Source organism: Solea solea, chromosome 21 (assembly GCF_958295425.1).
Source record: "Solea solea chromosome 21, fSolSol10.1, whole genome shotgun sequence".
Taxonomy (NCBI): Eukaryota; Metazoa; Chordata; class Actinopteri; order Pleuronectiformes; family Soleidae; genus Solea; species Solea solea.
Window position 1 is genome coordinate 16,164,151 of NC_081154.1, and position 19,779 is coordinate 16,183,929.

General features: G+C 40.2%; 1 protein-coding gene across 1 annotated transcript in view; it reads right to left on the reverse strand.

Annotated features, from left to right (window-relative positions):
- LOC131448705 (protocadherin-15-like) overlaps nt 1-19,779 on the reverse strand; it is a 227,526-nt gene that overhangs the window by 61,609 nt on the left and 146,138 nt on the right. The window contains exon 26 of the mRNA XM_058621382.1: nt 13,948-14,060. Coding sequence (XP_058477365.1) covers nt 13,948-14,060 — 113 coding nt within the window. The remainder of the gene's footprint in view (nt 1-13,947; nt 14,061-19,779) is intronic.

Sequence of the window (19,779 nt, forward strand, 5' to 3'; positions counted from 1 at the left end):
CTACCCTCTGGCGCTCTCCCTTCACTTATCTCTATCTCTCCCGTTACCTATCTCCATTCTGCCATGTCGGTTTGCACACGACATCTCCATTTTTGTCAGCCCTTTGTCTGTCAGTCACTGTCTATGGCCTTTACAGGTCTCTCTGTATCTCTCAAATGGACACCGTCCTCCCCTGATACTGATGTTGGATGCCCCCCCCCCCATTCTCATTTCCATGTCCCTCTTTTGCTGTGATTGTCCACTGAAGGTGAAAGGAGAAATCTGAGAAGAATAATGCTGAAGTTCTAATCTGCAATACACTGGAGAGCAGAGAGGGATGTTTAATCACATTTCCCTGTATTGGATAGTTGACACTGTTATCCAGCTAATGATAAATGAGTATTTTGGTTGTGTGAACATAAGGCTTGTTGCTTTCTTTGCTACAAAAAAAAATTGTGATTCCTTCAAATGAAGCCCAGCTATGGCTGGGTTGTAATTTAGGGGCAGCATCCTTCTAAGGATTCCATCGACACATGTCTTCATGAGCCGCGCAGACAATGTAAGACTGTCTGGTTTTACAGAGGATTTTTCCACTACTATTGCCACTGTTTACATTCAAACCAATACCTTGAATTCGGAACTTGTGCCCAACAGTGCCTTTTTTTGGTACTCAATAAACTTTAAACCAGCCAAACTTGTCACTTTCATTCACTTACATAGTTGTTTTTTAACTATGTTAAACTAGATTTTATTTATAATGTATTATGCTCTAATGTATTACTGTTGGTTTAGGTATTTATTGTATATTTATATATGTATTTAGATTAATTCCTTCATATTTTTAACATGCTAAATGACAGGAAAGTGAACCTTAAACCTTGAAAAAAAGATGTCGACATTGCATTAGTAAAGTGAGAAGGCAGCAAACGGGTTGGAGTTTGACTGAAAACACAGAGAAGTCCCCATGATTAGATTCAGAAGTAAAATCTACTTTTCAAAAAACTTGGTCGCTCAGCAGTTTGACACATCAACAATTCAATCAGGTCTGATAGTATTGCTTGACAGAGCAAGACACAGAATGTTACATCCTTTCTGTTCTAAAACTGATGCTCCAAAAAAAAAATCACCAAAATATTACATAATATAACCTGAAATGACTCAATCCAAAATATTCCTCAAACTAAACAAGTTTGTGTCGTCTTCCATAAATATTTTTGTTCTTCTGATGTAGACGACAGAGCAACAATGTTGTTATAGGTGACATTTTTTTTTTTTAATTTCTGTGGTTTAGGTTTGGTAGATGTAAGAAGAAATGTTTAATAATAACAACCAATCACTGAAAAACATCCCAGGAGTGAATTATACTGTATCATGTTGAAATACTGTATATCTGAATCAGACAATATCTCTTTTCTCTATCTTGTATTAATTACATTATTACATTTTTTACACATATTAAAAACGCTTTTTTGAAATGCACAGTGGGTGTTGTTTTCTGACTTCATTGTGACATCTTTCTAACATTATGATAGGATGGAAAATAAACTTAAGAAAAATCAATGTGTTTCCGCTGCAGGGGCATCTCCACAAATATGACTGATGTTGACCTTTTATGGATTAGCTCTAAAATGATTCATTATCTTTTATTCATTATTGAATTATTAGTATTCCACATGCTAAGGTGGAGAATAAAAAACAAATCTTATATTCTATGGTGCAGTGGTAGAGTGGGTTGCCTTCCAACTGGGAATGTCAGAGGTTTAATTCCTGCCTCTATTAGTCTAGATGTCAATGTGACCCCGCAGGCAAGACACTTATTCCCAAAGTGGCGCTGGTGGCATGTGAATGACGCTGCATGTGCTGTGGCTGTGAATAAGAAGCCACTTCGAGTGATTACGTTGTTAGCGCTACAGAACATTTAATACCACATCTGTATTATTTGGTACTTTGAATAAAATATATCCGGGAAATATGATGTAAATAAATAACTAAATACCTGCATTTCTGAGGCTTTTGATTAAACAAAAGATTTCAATCAATAAAAAAAAACTTCATACATCTTTGTCTGCTGGTGTGTTATTTTACATTCTGAATAGTTTTAATTAATTGATGAACGGAATTAGCTTTAATTTCAATTTGGTTGTGAGTGTGTGTGTGTGTGTGTGTGTGAAAGAGAGAGAGAGCGCGATAGAGTGATGAGATATCAAGAGGTTGTAATGATTTTGCTTGTTATTATCATTAATCACAAGCAGCTCTGTTGTGATTGCTCTGCCTCTGTCTGAAATCACCCCATCAATCACATCTGACACTCACGACCATATCTGCGAGTGAAGTATAAGAAAATTCCACATGGGAGTGACAGGATGAAGCAAAACGTATTCACGAACTGTGTTTTTATTATTATTTTGTTTTTTTTTCGTAAAGGACTGCACTGTAACGTCATGAGTCAAGTGCAGAGGCAAACACTTGACCTGGGGAATAAAATGGAAACGGAACAATAAGTAAACAATCTCTTTCTTTATCTGTAAACACGGCATCGTTTCAGGAAATATCTTTATCCACACGGTGTTGTTGTACATATGCCAGGCCTGTGTGCGGCGCTGTAACGCTGCTACACCACAAACTGAGAACTTTTGGAGATTAATTGAAAGAGTTTACGCGACAATGTATAGAATCACCGAAAAAGAGACAGAATAACGAAAAGTGCAGCAGTTCCCTGACCTCACTGTCTCCTCCACTCAACAGTCTTCACTTTTATTTGATAATCCCGTCCAAAATGACTGCAAAGCCACGGAATGGTAATGATACGTGTTCAGTGTCGGTCTGTTGAGTCACGTATCATGTTGCGAGGCAATCAGTCAATGTATGGTGAAGTTATAGGGCACTTCCTGTTTTGTGGAAAAATGTCAGCTAAATTCAAAAAGGCAGACTTCCTGTTGGGTCAAGTTTGTGTCCGTAGACGTCTTCAGGGTCGGCCTCTTGTAGGGTTCAAATCCCCAAAATGGCGAATTCAAAATGGCTAACTTCCTGTTGAGTTGAGGCCATTGTTATGGTCGACTTTTTTTGTCCGTTTTGGTCTATAACATCTTCCCACCAAGTTTCAGGAAATTCGGTGGAACTCTGTTTGGGCCACTGCCATTCATTCTCAGGCCATGATTATCATAAAGCAAAGAGACAACACGACACAAGAAGAGGATGACAACAGAGACAGGGACAGTGAATGCCAGTGCAAGACCGGGGTGGGACTATGACATCATCTTCGCCCCAAAATAGCGTATTGGTTGCCTACACAGAAACGTTTTGAGGTTTTGCACTGTGGGACAGTTTCCAAAAGGGGCTCCAGGGCTCCCAAAATGCTGTTTCCATGTGGATGAATGCATCATTTCCTCCTGAACATTTATTTCTTGTCTTTTTGGTTCAGAGAAAATCTGAGCTCATACATGTATCTGAAGGTCACTTGTCTTATAAGGCAGTCCATGGCCAAGAAAGCAATTGGCCTTGTAACTGGAGAGATGCTGGTTCAAATCCCGGGATGGGTTGAAGGCTGGGGTGCCCTTCAGCAAAACATTATTTGAACTGGGTTGAATGCAGAGGTCACAATCACTATCACTAATTGTAGTGTGTGTGTGGAAAAAAATAACTACTTTATTCTATTCTTCTCTTCTTATTCAAAGCAACATTGGTCGCAGCAACAGACAACGCTCTGCCCTCTCCTTGCTCTTTCTTCCTTCTACTTCATTGCTTTACCAAAATGTTTTATGTGTGTGGAACCTTTCTTTATTTGGACAATAAAGCTTCAAAATGTACATATACATATATATATATAAAAAATGGTTTCTATGGCAAAACAACAACAACAACCCATTTTTGTATTAAAGCAATTACACACAAAATCTAATGGGAAGTAAATTCAATTTCCACAAAATAAACCCTCCTCAATGGACCTTTAGCAATTAATTATTTATCCGGCCGCTTTAAATCACTTTAAAGTACAATATATATAAAAAAAAAAATAAGGTCACCCTTTCAAAAATAAAGCACACGTCCTTCAAGACGTGAAGAATGATAATGAATGAGTTGCAGTGGCAGCACAGTCCCAGTAGACGGCAGTCGTACAAAGGCCTGTGCATTGAAATAGGACAAAGAGCTCAAGGAGGCATCTGGGATATGATGGCTACATTAAGGCTCTGCAATGTGCCCGATTAAAATAAATATTTTGAAACATGATTTTTTTTTTCCCTTGCCGTCTTCATGGGGCTCCATTTCCCTAACTAGAGATCAAAGCAATTTCAAGCTGCAGCACAGGACTTGACAGTTGCTTCCCTTTCAGAGCAACATAAACACTGTGTAACAGTGTCAGCGATGGATTTTTTGTTTTTTAAAATGTCTGGATTTAGTTTGAACAGTGGTTCCACGTTAACTTTTCCGTCTGTGATCTGTTGGGTTTTGCCCGTCAACGTGTCAAAACAAAGTACAGCGTCTCTAAACGGCTGTCAGACGAGTGCAGCAACATTATCTCGCAGCCAGAGGAACATCTTCAACCTATTTATGAAAAAGTCAAAAAAGTGAGACTTCTTCTTCATGTTTGAATGTGTTGACGTTAAAGGGATACTTGGAAAAACAAGGATCAAACAGATTTAAGATATTTGACAAAGGGCTATAATACCTAAAGCCAAGTGAAATCTATGCGTGCTTAAGTCTTTTTTATCTTACAGTTAGAAAGCCCTTTCTGACTGGGAACTGAAGTTTGTAAACTGCTCACCCTTTCACACCAAAGCCTATTGAGGAAATCAGCATTTTAATCTCACAGGGACACTGGAGCCGGCAGTCTTCTGCTGCCTCATTTTGCAGGTTTATGTCACTTATATAAATCAAAACTAAATATTTCAAACACAGAAGACACAACATAGTACATTTGAAATGACTGATGGAGGAAGCAGTGAAAAGACATCTCCTGTGTGCCATTTTGTGCCATATTTTCTTTATGGACTTTGGTGTATAGGGCGAGCGCAAAACAAACTCCAGTTTCCAGGTGGAAAAAGCTGTCGATCCATGATGTGAAACAGAAAACATGTTTTTCAGACATTGTTGACTAAAATCAGTTTTGCATTGTTGTCCCTACTGGCAGCCATGTTTTGATGATGCAATCCGTGCAATTTTTGGTCATTCCTGAGCTTCACTAGATGATTTCTACAATTTTCGCACACACCTATAGGTTTTACCTTTAGATTTGTGGTTATTGGTACTTTGGTATTATAAGGTACAGTAGTCAGACTTTTATTTTCTATTTTTATTTCATTAGTAAGTTTCCTTAAGTAATTTGTCTTCATGAATGTATTGCCTCTCTATAAATAAGCAAGTCATTTACATACACACACACACACACACACACGCGCGCGCACGCCTCCCTGCCAAGGCAGCGAAAGCGATGTTTGAAGCAGAGACATGTTTGGTGGAAGGAAGCGAGGGAAGGGAATTGACTGTCGGACCCAGCGAGGGGCCACACATGAGTGAACACCTGACTGACTTCTTAAAGAATGGAGAGAACTGGAAAAACACAGGAGCATGCAAAACAGATGCCAACGTGGCATTTTTGCTGTTGCACTTTCAGTATCTTTGGGATAAACTCGCTGTTCTCTATGTATTTATGTGGATTTGCACATTGTCACTGTTTGCTCTCCTCGTAAAGGTGTTTGCTCGACTGTTTTTATGTCTTTTGCTGTTTTTTTTGGGGGGGGGGGCGCGTGTGGTCGGCTGCTCTTCCTACGGCATGAACATAGCTCCACAGCCTGTGTTTGCCGGCTCTGTTGAAAACACATGCACATGGCCAGGAGAGGGGAAGGGAGGTGGGAGCGTCAGTGATGAGTTTTTTTTTTTACGACATTGAATTAAAAACGACAGACACAAGGTGGAGCTCTGTAGAGAAGAAGGCTTAAAACTGACCAGACTTGCAAAGTTCTAGTTTAATTACTCAATATTTGGTGTCATGCATAAAAAGAGCTGGAAGCTGAAGAGAAAGTGTGGACTCATTCACGCAGCAGCAACAATGAATGGCCAGAAAATGCACATAATGCAACGGGCGCATAAATGAATGCAGAGATCTTTGTCCACCTGACTGACTGTTGACTCTGAATATGTCCAACTCGAGCTAGAATGTGGTGTCAGAATGTCCGACTGTCCGTCCGCTTCTCTATTCCAGTCTTAACCTCTTTTGTCTCCTTGTTCGCTTGGATTTATTTTGGTCTGTCAGCTCATCTGACAGTCGGTGTGTTGATCTGCTTGTTTGCATGCGTCTCTGTCATTTTTGCCCGTCTATCAACTTCATATGCTTTTTTTTTTTTCTTTTCTTAAAAAGGTGCTGCAGAAACAGCTTCCCCCCCCTTTTTTAATACTAAAAACTTTTACTGCAGTATCCCCCCCTCCTCCTCCCCCTCCTCCTCCTCTGCTATACCTCCTCTTCTGGAAACTCCACATCCCTGTATTCTTTCTCTTTCTGTTCCCCTGCTACACACGCATTTCTTTTTTTCTTCTTGTTTGTCGTTTTGTTGTCACATTTGTAACTTGGCCAGGAGCACTCCATGTGTACTCGGCTGTTTGTGTGCACCGACAAACAGAGCAACCTTCAAGTCAATCCTTAAGACGGCATTTACCAGATTTGTGGAGCCGCAAAGCGAGTGCGCGTCTTTTGACGTTCGCTTGTGCGAGGACGCGTTTTTTTCCTCACAGTTAAACAGTTTGAGGACTTTGGGGACTTTATAAATTTTGGGAGAATACAAAGTTTCACATTTGATGAAAGAGGATGTTGACTTTATAAACTGACAGCACAACAAGAGGGAATTAATAACAGGGAAAAGGGTAGTAATCCTAATTTCAAACATTTCATAAAAATGGGATTCATTGCAAGGTGTTGAACTACATTGTGACATTCATTGCAGTCACTGGAGCACTTGTGTGAATTAACATGATGAAGGCGTGACAGTCCTAATGTGAACAACCACCGATCAAAGAATGTGTCAGGGTTTCTACAGCGCAATGATGACAAATCAATATCTCAATATCCAGGAAAATCAAGGTCACGGTTCAGACTAAAGGTTTTAAACACGGAAAATAATCTGCAAATGACATGAATCCAACATAGTGAAGAAAAATAAATGTAGAGCAAAGTGTAACACTGTGTAGCATTAAAGGAAATGAACCCGACTGACTATGGTAAATATAACTGATAAACAAATGTTTATATAGTTTATAGTTCATTTCCCAGTTTTGCCATTCACACGGTTTATCTATGATAATATGGTAGTTTCTTTTTTTTAAGCATCAGGAGTAATTTGTAGTTCAACACCTTGCTCACTGACTGGAGGAGCCAGGGATCGAACCACAGACAATCTGGTTATTGGACAATCATTTTGGTCCTCACACGCTGAGCCTAAACCATCTAAATGAGGTCAATGAATAGCCCAATTTATAAGGCTCATAATGAGTCACAAAGTACTGAAAAAATGTCAAATCGGATTGAATTTGTGAAATTTGGAAACACGTCACAGTTCAAAGTTCGTTTGGCTTGTTTTTATGAAACTGTCAATTTTGTGAATTCTGCACAATTATCGTTACTCCCGCTTTTTATAAGAAAATATGTAATATAAAATGAATCCTAACTTCCTAACTCAACGACACATAAGACGGAAAAACACATTTCAGAAAGCCTGAAGATGTGACCTATTAACACACAATCCCAGGATGTCCATGTAAGCAGTTGTGTATTACTCCCACTTTGTACATCACACGAGGCACGATCTAATTCATCCAACCTTTGTCGCCGTCGTGGGGTGTCTCTGTCTTTGAAATGACGCAAGACAAAGCAACACGTTGATTTCATCAAACAAAATCTTTCTAAATAAAAAGAAAGGGAAGCTTTGATGTTTTTGAAGTGTTTGGCTCTCCGGTCTCGTCACCTTCTGATTAGATTCATTTACATCCAGTAATGAACGTGACTGCGAGACATTTTGACAGCACGAGGCGGAGGGGAGGGGTGTGCGCCTTCATTCACAAACACACAATCGCGCGGTGGGTGACGACAAACTCGGTGATCTTTGAAAGGGCAATATTTTCGTTCTCCTCACTTAACCTCATGCTGATCGTTGCCCTCCGGGTGCTGATAACCATTCGAGTGCATGTGTGGTACCGTCTGCATACTAATTCTGCAGGTGCGCGGCTGCTGGCGACAGCGAGAGGTATCCCGCTTTACAAACTTCCTCGTTGGCTTGTTAGGCGATTTGAAATGAGGGGGATTGAAAATGCACAAACAGCAGGTCGCAGTGCCAAAGCTGAGCTTCAATGCTCCTCGCTATGACTGCACACATGCGTGTGTGTGTGTGTGTGTGTGTGTTATCATTGCACACAGACTTTGTTTAATCCCTTAAGAAAGGAAAGCATGTGCAGAATATGAAGAGAAAAAATAAACTGAATTAACATTAATACAATCAAGGGTGCACAAAATGATCCCTTTGACTTCCATAAAATACAGCCGGTGATTTTCATAGGAACGGCGAGGCAGCTTGAAAAGCAATCTACAGTATTGTGAGCCCTTTGTTGTGTTGAGTCCCTAAGCAGGAGCAAAGATTTGTTTTGAATCTGTTCTGGGGCACATTGGGTTTGAAATTAAAGACTGACTATAGGATTAAAGTGCTGACTTTTGGCTACAGAGAACAGTGTAGGAAATTGTCAACCTTTTTTTAGACGCGCTCCTGAGGGTAAAAAAAAAAGAAAAATAGGGGCTGCGAGTCCTATTCTGCTCACCCCGTATGAATGTGAACAACCCCGAAACACACTTAAAGCTGAAAGTCAGCACTTTGACTTCCACCTGTTCCATTTGCTGGAGCAACAGGGCCAAAGAAGCAATGTGTCACACTGAGCTTAAAGTCATATTTATACAATTCACAAAGAGATAAAGGGTAAGACTTTTCCCAGTTATGCTGAGGCCGTGCCAAACACAAATTGCTAATACAATTCCAGTTTGTTTTCACTTCCTCTCCTGAACTGTGTGTCAGTTCATATCCTTTTCTCACTGTTTTCCATAAAATGCACCAATATGTAAAAGAGGAGCATTTGGTGCTCCAGTACTCCTTGTATCAAGGCCAGAAGGCTGTAAACTGCGTCTAGAAGCTTTAAAGCTGTGGTAGGAAGAATATTCTTGGCATTATTAAAACAATAACCTTTCAGCATAATGTAAATCAAGAGATCGAAGAGAGAGAGAACTAAAATCCTGCTCCTCTGGGCATCAACAGCAACGTCTTATGTTGTTGTTCATTGTAAACGGAGCGGCATCAAGCGTTGCCAAACTGCATTATCAGTTCAGTACAGTTCAGTTTGGAGCTTCCCTGTCCCTCAGGGGTAAATGTGTTTTGCAGTACAAAAAGCAAGTGCATACCACAACACAGACACACACACACACAGCACAACCAAACTTGACTGAAAACAATCCCCATCGAATTTCAAGTTTATAAGGACTCCCATAATAAGAACTTCAATATTCAGTCTGTCACATTCTGTGACATGTTGCTCAATCTTTGTGGCTTGAAACTGGCACTGCAGAGTAAACAATGTGACATCTGTAGCTCTGTAGGAAGCGACGTTGACATTCTGCAATGGGAGGTTCACAGACGTGCAACCGGGCACCTATTGGACGATACCAGCTGCCAATCACAATGGTGTCCACTCATATGTGCCGTGCTTCATCACCTCATTCACTCTAATTGAGAGCATAATTCACAACATTGACATCATGCTCTATTGAGGAAGACCTGAAACTAGTGACTGAGACCATGAACTGCTCACAGAAATGTTAACAATAAGTTATAAATCAAGTGTGAAGCGCAAACCCACAATTTCAATACCGTTGTATAAAACTTGAATACAATGATTTGGTCATTCTTTCAGTCCTATATTCACTTGAATGCACTACAAAGACAGTATATATAATGTTAAAGATCGGGGTGCTTTAAAAATGACCAAGTCACAATGATCTACCTTAATCTACATAAAAAAAAATGCTAAACATATATTTATTTACATGCATAATTACATGAACCCGTATGGCACAAGACAGCTCAGTGCATTTCTGGTCATTACTGAATGAAATCAGTGGAATAATGCAGTCAAGAAAGTAGCACATTTCCTCATGTGTGGGTACTTTTCCACAACTGTCCATGAGCCGTGGACTTCCGCTGAGTGCAGCGAATGCCAAAGTGAGGATGGATGATAGGCTAACTTTTTTGTGTTGTTTTTTTTTCCAATGCCATACGATCTACCCACACTACCTTTGCGATCGACCGGTCGACATATTATTATTTTCACTGTTCCAGAAACTTTAGAGCTTGTATTTTTAAGAAGAGTTCATTGGTGTGGTTTCTATATCCTGCGTTTCAAACTGATAAACACTGATACTGATACATCACCTTTTTCTTTAAATAACTCTCGATAAGCATTTGGGAACTAAGGACATTATTTGTTGAGGCTTTGTAGGTGAATTATTTCCCATTCTTGCTTGATGCACCACTACAGTTGTTTGACAGTCTGGGGTCACTTTTCCATTGTGTGTTTCTTTGTCTTTGAAGCACAATCAATAGAATATCGGTCCGAAAAGAATTTGCAAATCACTGAGTTCTGTTTTTAATTCATGTTTTACACAACGTCCAAACTTCATTTGAATTTAGAGTACAGGCTAATTTTCCCACAAATCCTTACTTGCTGGTTACTTGCCCTAACCACCAGACCAGAAGACTACAACCTGTTTTTATGTACAGGTCATCATGGTGGGAGGGGTTTAAGACAGAGAGCCTTGAGTCCAAACGTGAGGATGAGACTCAGTAATCAAATACTTTCCTAAATATCCCGCCCACTACAGCTTTCATCTAAAAGCCTTTAAATTATTAAATGCATATAAGTAATGTAGTCAAACAGTCAGTGCAGCTCCACTTTTAGCTAAAAACACCCATGAAACAGATCCTTTGTTTCATCATCACTTTCTTTCATTAGAGGAATCAATATTACTAAATCCCGCCTTGCCCATGGCACCGAGACTTTTCTGCTCAAATCATACAAAACCCATTGAGCTGCATTAGTAAGCTCTTAAAACCACACAGGCACCACGATTAGCTTTTATTAAATGGAGCTGGGATAATTAATTTAAAGCTGCTACACTGCACTCTGTGTGAGCACAACATGGAAAAAGAACAAAAACACACATTTCTCTCCCCCTCTCTCCCCCCCTCTCGTACGCACACTAAAACACTGAGATGAAAATGTAAAATTCAAAGCAGACAATTTACCCAAAGAGACATGCACAAGACAAACACTGTGCATGAATTTGTTAAAGTGAACTGTGTGTGTGTTCATTAACAAATACAAACTCTGGCACACAAACACTCACACGCACAATTGTAGCTGGAAGCTATGTTACATATTCATAAGTGCTGTATTATATGGCTGCCTGACGTGTCTCTCTCTCTCTCTCTCGCCTCAAACTCTTTCCCTAAAAATAGACGGAGAGGCTTTAAACAGCATGTGTGTGAGACAGCAGTCACATTTACACACAACCAGCTTCATCAAGCTTACAGCACTTAACGCTCGGGCGCTGCTTGTGGATATACATTTTCCTTACAAGGTTTTGCTGGTTGATGCGTGACACAGATGCTTAATATGTGATCCTGCCTTTAGATGCCATTTTCAACCTGGAAACGTAAGTTTGTTGATGCGTAAAAGGCAAACCACACCAGGTCCCATAAAGAAAAGCAGCGATTTTACATCATAGCACACAAGGAATCGTTGCTCTCACTGATGGAGGCAGCAATAAGATCAACAATTCCTCAATGATGTTAGTTTGTGACTTTGGTGTTTGAAATCCTCCTTTCAGAATGACCTAAGTGAAATAAAATGACCAAACGGTGTCCCTGTGAGCTAAAAGTGCAGATTTTCTTGATGGACTTTGGTGCAGGAGGGTGAGCAGTTTACAAAACGTCTGTTTCCAGTGGAAAAAGACCATCTGCCAGTGAGATAATGCAGCAATCATATCCTTAAGACATTGCACACTTATTGATAAGTGGCTATGATCAGTTTTCTCTCTTGTGTCCCTGCTGGAAGCAATGTTTTCAGTGAGCGCGAAACTCCGTCTCAAGCTGTTTCTCAGCCTCAGGTGCACGCACAGCTTTTTCAATGCCTCACAAAGACGCACTGTGAAAAACCTAAACTGTCCTCATCACGGTAAATATCAAAAAACTCCTCAGCAAGTAAAACAAGACGTGAGAGGAAGAAATGGATAAATCTGCAAGAGAGGAAATAAAAGAAGGACACGCAGCTATGGTGCCTTTCATGTCCAAACGAGCACTCTGTCCAATCTTATGTAAATCAGTCGTTTTGAGGACTGATACCTTGGTTATTATGCCTGAAAAAGATTAAATAAAAAAGGCAAATGGACGGCCATTTGATTCCCTCCAACACCGTGGGGGGATCAAATATATCCACATAGTAGTCAAGAAAAGAAGAAAAGCAGAAAAGGACCATTAGAAAAACATTAACAGACAGATCCCTGCAAAAAAAAAGTAATGACAGAAAAAGCAGTAAAAAAAAAAAAAATTAAATGCCATTATTATGCATAATTTCAGTCAACTTCAGGGTCGGCTGGTCCCTCTGTGCGTGTCTTTTAATGTTTCTGTCAGGTCGGCAAATGGTTTGCCACTCACACGCTGTGAACTGTGGGTAATTCCCTGCGGCAAAGTCCAACTTATGGAAAGTGGCTATAAAGTGTTCAAAATAGCCCCTGAAGGGCCCCTCACACACTCAATGATTTCACAGTGGGACAGCCTGAAGCCCTCGCCGACTTCACACAAACACGGCTCAGAGTCTGTGTAATGGACGGACACTGGGACAGGGTCGATGTCACATTTGACCACGCTTAAACAATCTCTCTCTGCCCAGAAAATCACAGCAGAAGAAACCTGAAGTACAGCCTTGATAAAAGAAGAAAAGACGCAGGAGAGACTATCAGTTATTCAAGATTTGTAACGTGTGAACGCTCTGGTTTATACATTTCTAATACAGAGTGACTTGATAGGTGATAAGTTGTTCCGACTCAAATCTACACTGCATGTTATGTAGACATTGATGAAGCTGGAGAATGAAGGAAAAGAGATAAATAAGACAATTTTTTCCTGGGACTTTTTAGTATCAGGGATTTCATTTCATTTTTTTGTTCTGTAAAAGGTTCTCCGCTTGCTTTTGGGTGCATGGTTTAAAATTCAGATCCACTTCAGATACACTACAGTATATGCATTGGCCAGTTCGACAACTTTGAACCCAGATGAGCGAATCACAAACATTCTGAGGTGAGATCTCATGGAATTCTGCTTCGGTGATCATCATTTTTCTGACATTTATAGTTAGTTAGGTGGTTAAGTTAATTAAGCAGTGTGTGGGATCATCCGTTTGCTGTTTTATGAAGCGGGAAAAATGGTGCAATGGTGTATATCGGTGGCAACTGGATATGACACCACGAATAAGATTCTCAACTTCTGTTTTCTAAGCCTCAAATTTTGCAAATTTGGCCAGTTGCATGTTGACGTTTTTGCTAAATGGAAATCGCCATAATATCACTGGCAACCAGCTGTTAATCACACTGTGTCCACTCGTACTGTATGTGCTGTGCTTTGTCCTCTGTTTTCATCTAAATGGGAACACAATTTATAAAACCTCAACATAATAATAATAATAATATATAAAATAATAATTTTTGCTAGTGATGTGTCATCGACCCCAAAGGCATGACAGAGAGTAGCTGAAACATCATGCATTTCCTGCTCCCAGTATCCTCTGGGTCCTGTAAGGTGTTTTTCATCTCATAACCAGCAACAGCAGCAGGTGTTGTCACATCAACCACAACTGAAATTATGACTTTGTGTGTGTGTGTGTGTGTACCTGTATTCCTCTTGGGTAAATATAGGAATGATGGAGGGCTGAAGGACTGTGATCTCGACGATAGTCGTGTTCTCCTTCACAGGCTCGCCGTCGTCGTAGGCCACCACCACCAGCTGTCAGTCACACAACACACGCAAGGTCAAGGAAACATGTTTTAAAGGGGACATATTATACCCTATTTCCCCCATTAAAATAGTTCCCTGGTGTCCTAATGAACATGTCAGTGACATGCCTTGGTCAAAATACCATAAGGATGAAGCATCATAGCAGTTCAATAACCCTGCTAAGCCCGCCCCTTTCAGAACGCTCGGTTTTCGTGCATGGTCCCTTTACATGCAAATGAGACACAGGCAAACACACACCCACTTCTTCCAGGGGGTTTCTGATTTGTCCTCTTTACAGCGCTTTACAGCTCTATTCGTCTCCCCCTCCCTCCACTAGTTCTCTGACAATATCAACATGGCAGCGTGCGCAGAAAACAGCCAGAGTGCCGTCACAGGAAGAGACGTTCTACATAAGGATCGAGCCGAACAGTGCCGAATGTGTTAATCAGTTAAAAACACTTAGGAACAGCACCACTGATCGCCAGCGGCGCGCGGCGAGCTGCATAAGCTGGCGCTGTATGTTACTGTATCAGACCGGTGACTATGCTCCGGAGACTTCGTCACCGCGGCACCGCTGATCGCCAGCGGCGAGCGGCGAGCTGCCTAAACGGCCGCTGGCGATCAGCGGTGCTGCGGTGGCGAGGTCTCCGGAGCATAGTCACCGGTCTGCACCGGAGCTGGCGATCAGTCGCATACAGCGGCCGTTTAGGCGGCTCGCCGCTAGCTATCAGCGGTGGCGATCAGCTGATTTTCACAGAGAGGTGAAATGCGCATTCTGACGTCATAAACGCAGGGAATTCAACATCGAGTGTTTTATCGCCTATACTTACACTAAGGGGGACCACGAAAACATGACGGAGTATTCTTTTTCCACACTTTGGTGACTGGTAGGGCCCCCAGAGTCCCAAATATAAGTATTAAAATGGTTAAAAAGTTGATTTTGCGTAATATGTCCCCTTTAAACTGTGCGGGTGCTACAAAAGGAAACCTCAGCTTTCATAAACATGGTTATAAAAGAAAATGTGGTGGGTTTTTTTTATGTAAAGCTGTGGTATGTAACTTCTGGTGAACAGAAATTATATAATACTAGACTTTATTGTCACTTATACAGAAGTACAGTGAAATTACAGCAATCAAACCGTCTGTACATACAATAAAACAGACAGACTTGACTAAGGGAGCATTGAGTGTTTCATCTCACTTTAGTACACACACAATGTTGCCTCTATCTGTCTTAATAATAATAATTTAAAATAAATCACTTCCTGTGTGCAGTGCCATGCTTAAAAACACAGAGTCATGTTGAGCTGATTTGTTTATATTTAACAGTCACACACAACCGTTTTAAATGAATGCTGTCTTCACTAAATGTTGGTAGCATATTATTACCGTTAGATATTATTATTAACAAGAGTCACTTTTCATTGTTCTTTTTTACCATGTATGCCCAAACAAAATACTTGAAAGAATTGTGCAAATTATTTAAACTGAATTAAGATTCACTCCACATTCACTAAAGGCGGTCATACTTAAAAATGATGTTAATGTCCATTAAGTGCCAGAGTGGCACATAATTATATGAAAGGCTCTGTAAGTGCCTATTTCAAGTGCTACACACTGCAGGTTAGGTTGTAGTTGATGTAGGAGAGCTTAGGTGTTGGGAGTTCAACAGCCTGGCAGGTCGGGCACGGACGCTCCTGTGGCGGCTCTGCATATGTAACCATGATGGTATTTGTCTGGCAGAGACTGATGAAACGTACTAAAGAATGATTTAAGAAACCAGGAGAAGAAAGAACCCGAGTTTGGAAGTAAAATAGGTGAGTTGCCTTGAATGGGACACTTTAAAATACCTTGTACTAAGTTACACAGGTCACTTCGTGTCTAGTGTTGCGTTCAAGTGGAACTCAAGAGTTAAAATATGGAATGTTACAGTCTTCAGTCTGACCGTCGGAATGGCCTCGCACTAAAATGATTTAGCTAATAAATGCGAGGCCAAGGAAAAAAACACAAATATATGTCTGCATTTCCATTTCCTTTCTTTGAAAGAAACATCATTTGCAATCATTTGGACTGGAGAGCAGAATGAGTGTGTGTCCCAGTGGTGAGCTTATTTGTTCCTGCTTAGCCTCTCTTCTTCATTTAATTAGGGGCTAACTGCTGTTAACTGGACCCAGAGGAGTCCTAATAAAGGCCAAACTCAAATATCAAGGCAGGGACATATTGTGTTTTCTCCCTTATTTTAGACGGAAACTTCTCACTGATGCTGCCATTGCCCTTCTTTATATTCACGAAGTCGCTCTCACTTAAGCCGGAAACCCATTAGCGACAACCACTAATGCGTTAATTGCTGGAAACTTTTGCTGTAAAACTTTCTTGTTTTCTAATCACCTATATCAGTCATTACCAACCTGGTAAGAGGACTTTCTTGTCCCTTGTGGATCTAAGTGTATAATTAAATGGAACAGCATGGATTTGGTTTGTCTGTTTGGTCTATTGTTCATCATTATGGTGGCAAATCTGAACAGCTCACTCTCCTGCACCAAAGTCCATAGAGAAAAGGTGTGTTTTAAGCTCCCAGGGACACAGGAGCTGCTGATCTATTGCAGTCTCATTTGTTAACTTTATGTCACAGGACTTCAGACACTGAGGTTACAAAATAACACATCTGGAGTTACTGAGAGAGGCAGCAATTCATCAGCATCTCCTGTGTGCGGGGGTGTAAAATGGCTGATTTTCTATATGGACTTTGGTGCAGGTGAGACAGCTGTTAAAGAAGCACAGTTTTCTGTTGGAAAAATCTGTCCATATCTTTCTCAGTGAACATTTTACTATAATCTGTGTTTTCCTGTGTTTTCAGGGAGAGTGAACACACACACACACACACACACACACACAGACTGCATCTCATATTACCGCACTTCAAAAAACCCGTCGATTTCAGCTGTAAGCACTCGAACCTTTTGTGCCTGTAATGAGATTGCCCTCGTTCACCACATGTGAATTCATCCGTGCTCGAGTTGATTTCACTCAAATCTGTAAAAAAAACTGTAAACCGACATTTTGTTTGACTTATCAGGAGCAAACGAGGTAGAATGAGTCTCCTGAGTGAGCGACGCCGAATCCTTGTTGTGTTAATTAAAGCCCGATGAAAAGACAAAATTAGCATCACCCCAGAGCTCCACTGACGAACACAGCTGGGAGAAAAAGGCAGTTTTGAAACTAATAAGCTTCTGCTTTATACGTACTTTGTACAGTGGACGGGGGACGGGGGGCTCCTGAGGTTGTTTGGTAAAAAAAACAAAAAAACACGACTTTATGTACACAAACGTTGCTGCTAAGCAAGTAGAATGCGAAACTAATGACCACATAAATTTTTAATGGCTCCATTCATGTGATGTGGAACCAAATAGAGTCCAACAACAAAAAAAGAAAGGCATCGGATAAATCTATTTCTGTAATAATGTCTCCATTGAACCGCAGAGTTCGCACTCTGGGAGAAACATGGAGTGATGCAGCACAACTGTATTTACATTGTATATACAGTAGACCCGCCCCCATGTGGCTATGTTTAATATGCCGCATATATTAAAGTCTGTTGGGAAGATAATCTCTCCAGCGGGAAAATCTTTTACTGCTCTTTCGCTCCATGGTGTCTTATTTATTAGTCTTATAATGCAAAGGGGAAATATAGGGAAATTGCTGCATTGCTGTTGGAAAAAAAAAAAGTTGACTGAGGCTGCAAAAAGTATCCGGTTCTAATGAGCGACGAGTGCACGTGACTGAGACGCAGGCCCCCGATGCTACATGGTGTGGAGTCACCCCCCCCAAAAAAAGCCTTCCTATAAACTGCTGGTCTTTATTTTCAGTTTTTTTCTCCCAGATTAGTTCACAAGTTGGGCCACACGGTTGGTGTAGTGGTCGGCACTCGTGCCTTTGCAGCAAGAAGACCCGGTTTCTGCATGGAGCTTGCATGTTCTCCCCGTGTGTGTGAGTGTGTGTGTGGGTTTTCTCCGGGTTCTCCGGTTTCCTCCCACAGTCCAAAAACATGCAATATGGAGATCAGGTAAATTGGATACTCTAAATTGACCATACAACCCTTGTGTGAAGGATAAAGCGCTAGAAAATGGATGGATGGATAGTTCACAAGTATTTGAGCAGGGCTGGTCCAAGCCTTTATGGGGGCCCAAAGCTAAATTTGATTTGGGAGCCCCCCTCTAATCACCTCAGAGTAGCTTGTGCTTGATTATTATTGATAAAAATGTATCACTATAACTTTCATTAGTTATAGTTGTAGTATAGTTTTTGTTGTTACCATTTAGGGCAGTAAAATCCCCAAATTGTCCTTTTCATTCATTTATTAATAATGTATTAATGTGCATGTCTGTCGAACAGCTGAAGGTGTGAAGGAGCAGCTGGCTGCTGGACCGTGTCCCTCTCTCTTTTCATTTCAGAGTGTGACTGTGTGTGAATATTTGTTGCTCTGAATTTTATTATTATATTCATTCTTCTAAAAGCTTCAATAGAGGAAAAATACAAGTGGGAATTCTGTATTCAGAGACACACTCTCATCTCATTTGTATTAATAAAAGTATTTTTTCTTCCCACCCCTATATAAAGCAATGAAAGTGAATAATGTTAACATTAAACTATTTATAAAGGCAAGGAACATTTGTCAGTCTTTTAATCGCATATCAGCACGACAGTTTGCTAGACAGGCTTCAAAATTGGCGAGTGAGATAGATTACTAAGAATGCCCTAAAAAACAGGCACATATTGAACAGGTACCGCACTTGTTGCTCTCTGAATTGAATTGATTCCCATCCCTTGAGGACATTCCAGTGTGTTTTTATGAAGTCTGCCAAGCAACAGTAAACAAATATTAACATAAAAAAGGGGTTTGTGGTTTAATGGTTACTTTCTCGGTGAATCGAGGACTTGTTTGGTCTGAAAAATGTGAGAAAATGTTGATTGGCGTTTCTCAAACCTGGAAATCGTCACGTTCTCAAATGTTTTGTTTTGCCCTTGAACCAAGTTGATTCAGTTTTAATGAATTATTTGTTATAGAGAAAATAAACCAGAAAATATTCACATTTAAGAGGCTGGAAAATCTGAAGGCTTGTTTAAAATTATTTAAAAAAAAAAACACTTGAATCAATTCATCGATTATCAAAATATTTGATGATTCATTTAGTAATCAACATATATATCAGTATATCAATCCTATGATTGTACTTAAATCACCATGGTAACATATCTAAACCTTTAACTTGCTGAGAGCAGTGTACATTTGCTAACAGCTCATATCATCATTCTTCACGCTCAAGGACACTGTACAGTGAGAAATAACAAATATCAGCAGATATTTTTTAGAGATTATAAATGACCCTCGTACATCAACTTATCTCTCTGTGATGACAGCACGTCACCCAGACTTATTTTCTTCTTCATCAGACAAAAAGATACTTACTAAACTGAACTCATTTACACTGTTTAATGCTATTTTTTCCACTTCAATGACCATTATTTCCACATGTCAATGTAGCACACATAATGGCAGATACAGGGATGTCTTCTCATGTCATTTAAGTTCTGTCAATGTCACTTTTCATTAACATCTCTGTATCTGGATAAGAAAAGGGTTGAAGGAACCTGGTAATGAGCTTTGTAGTGGTTACCCAGATGTTACAAACACACATACATATGAATATATGTATGTATGTATATATAT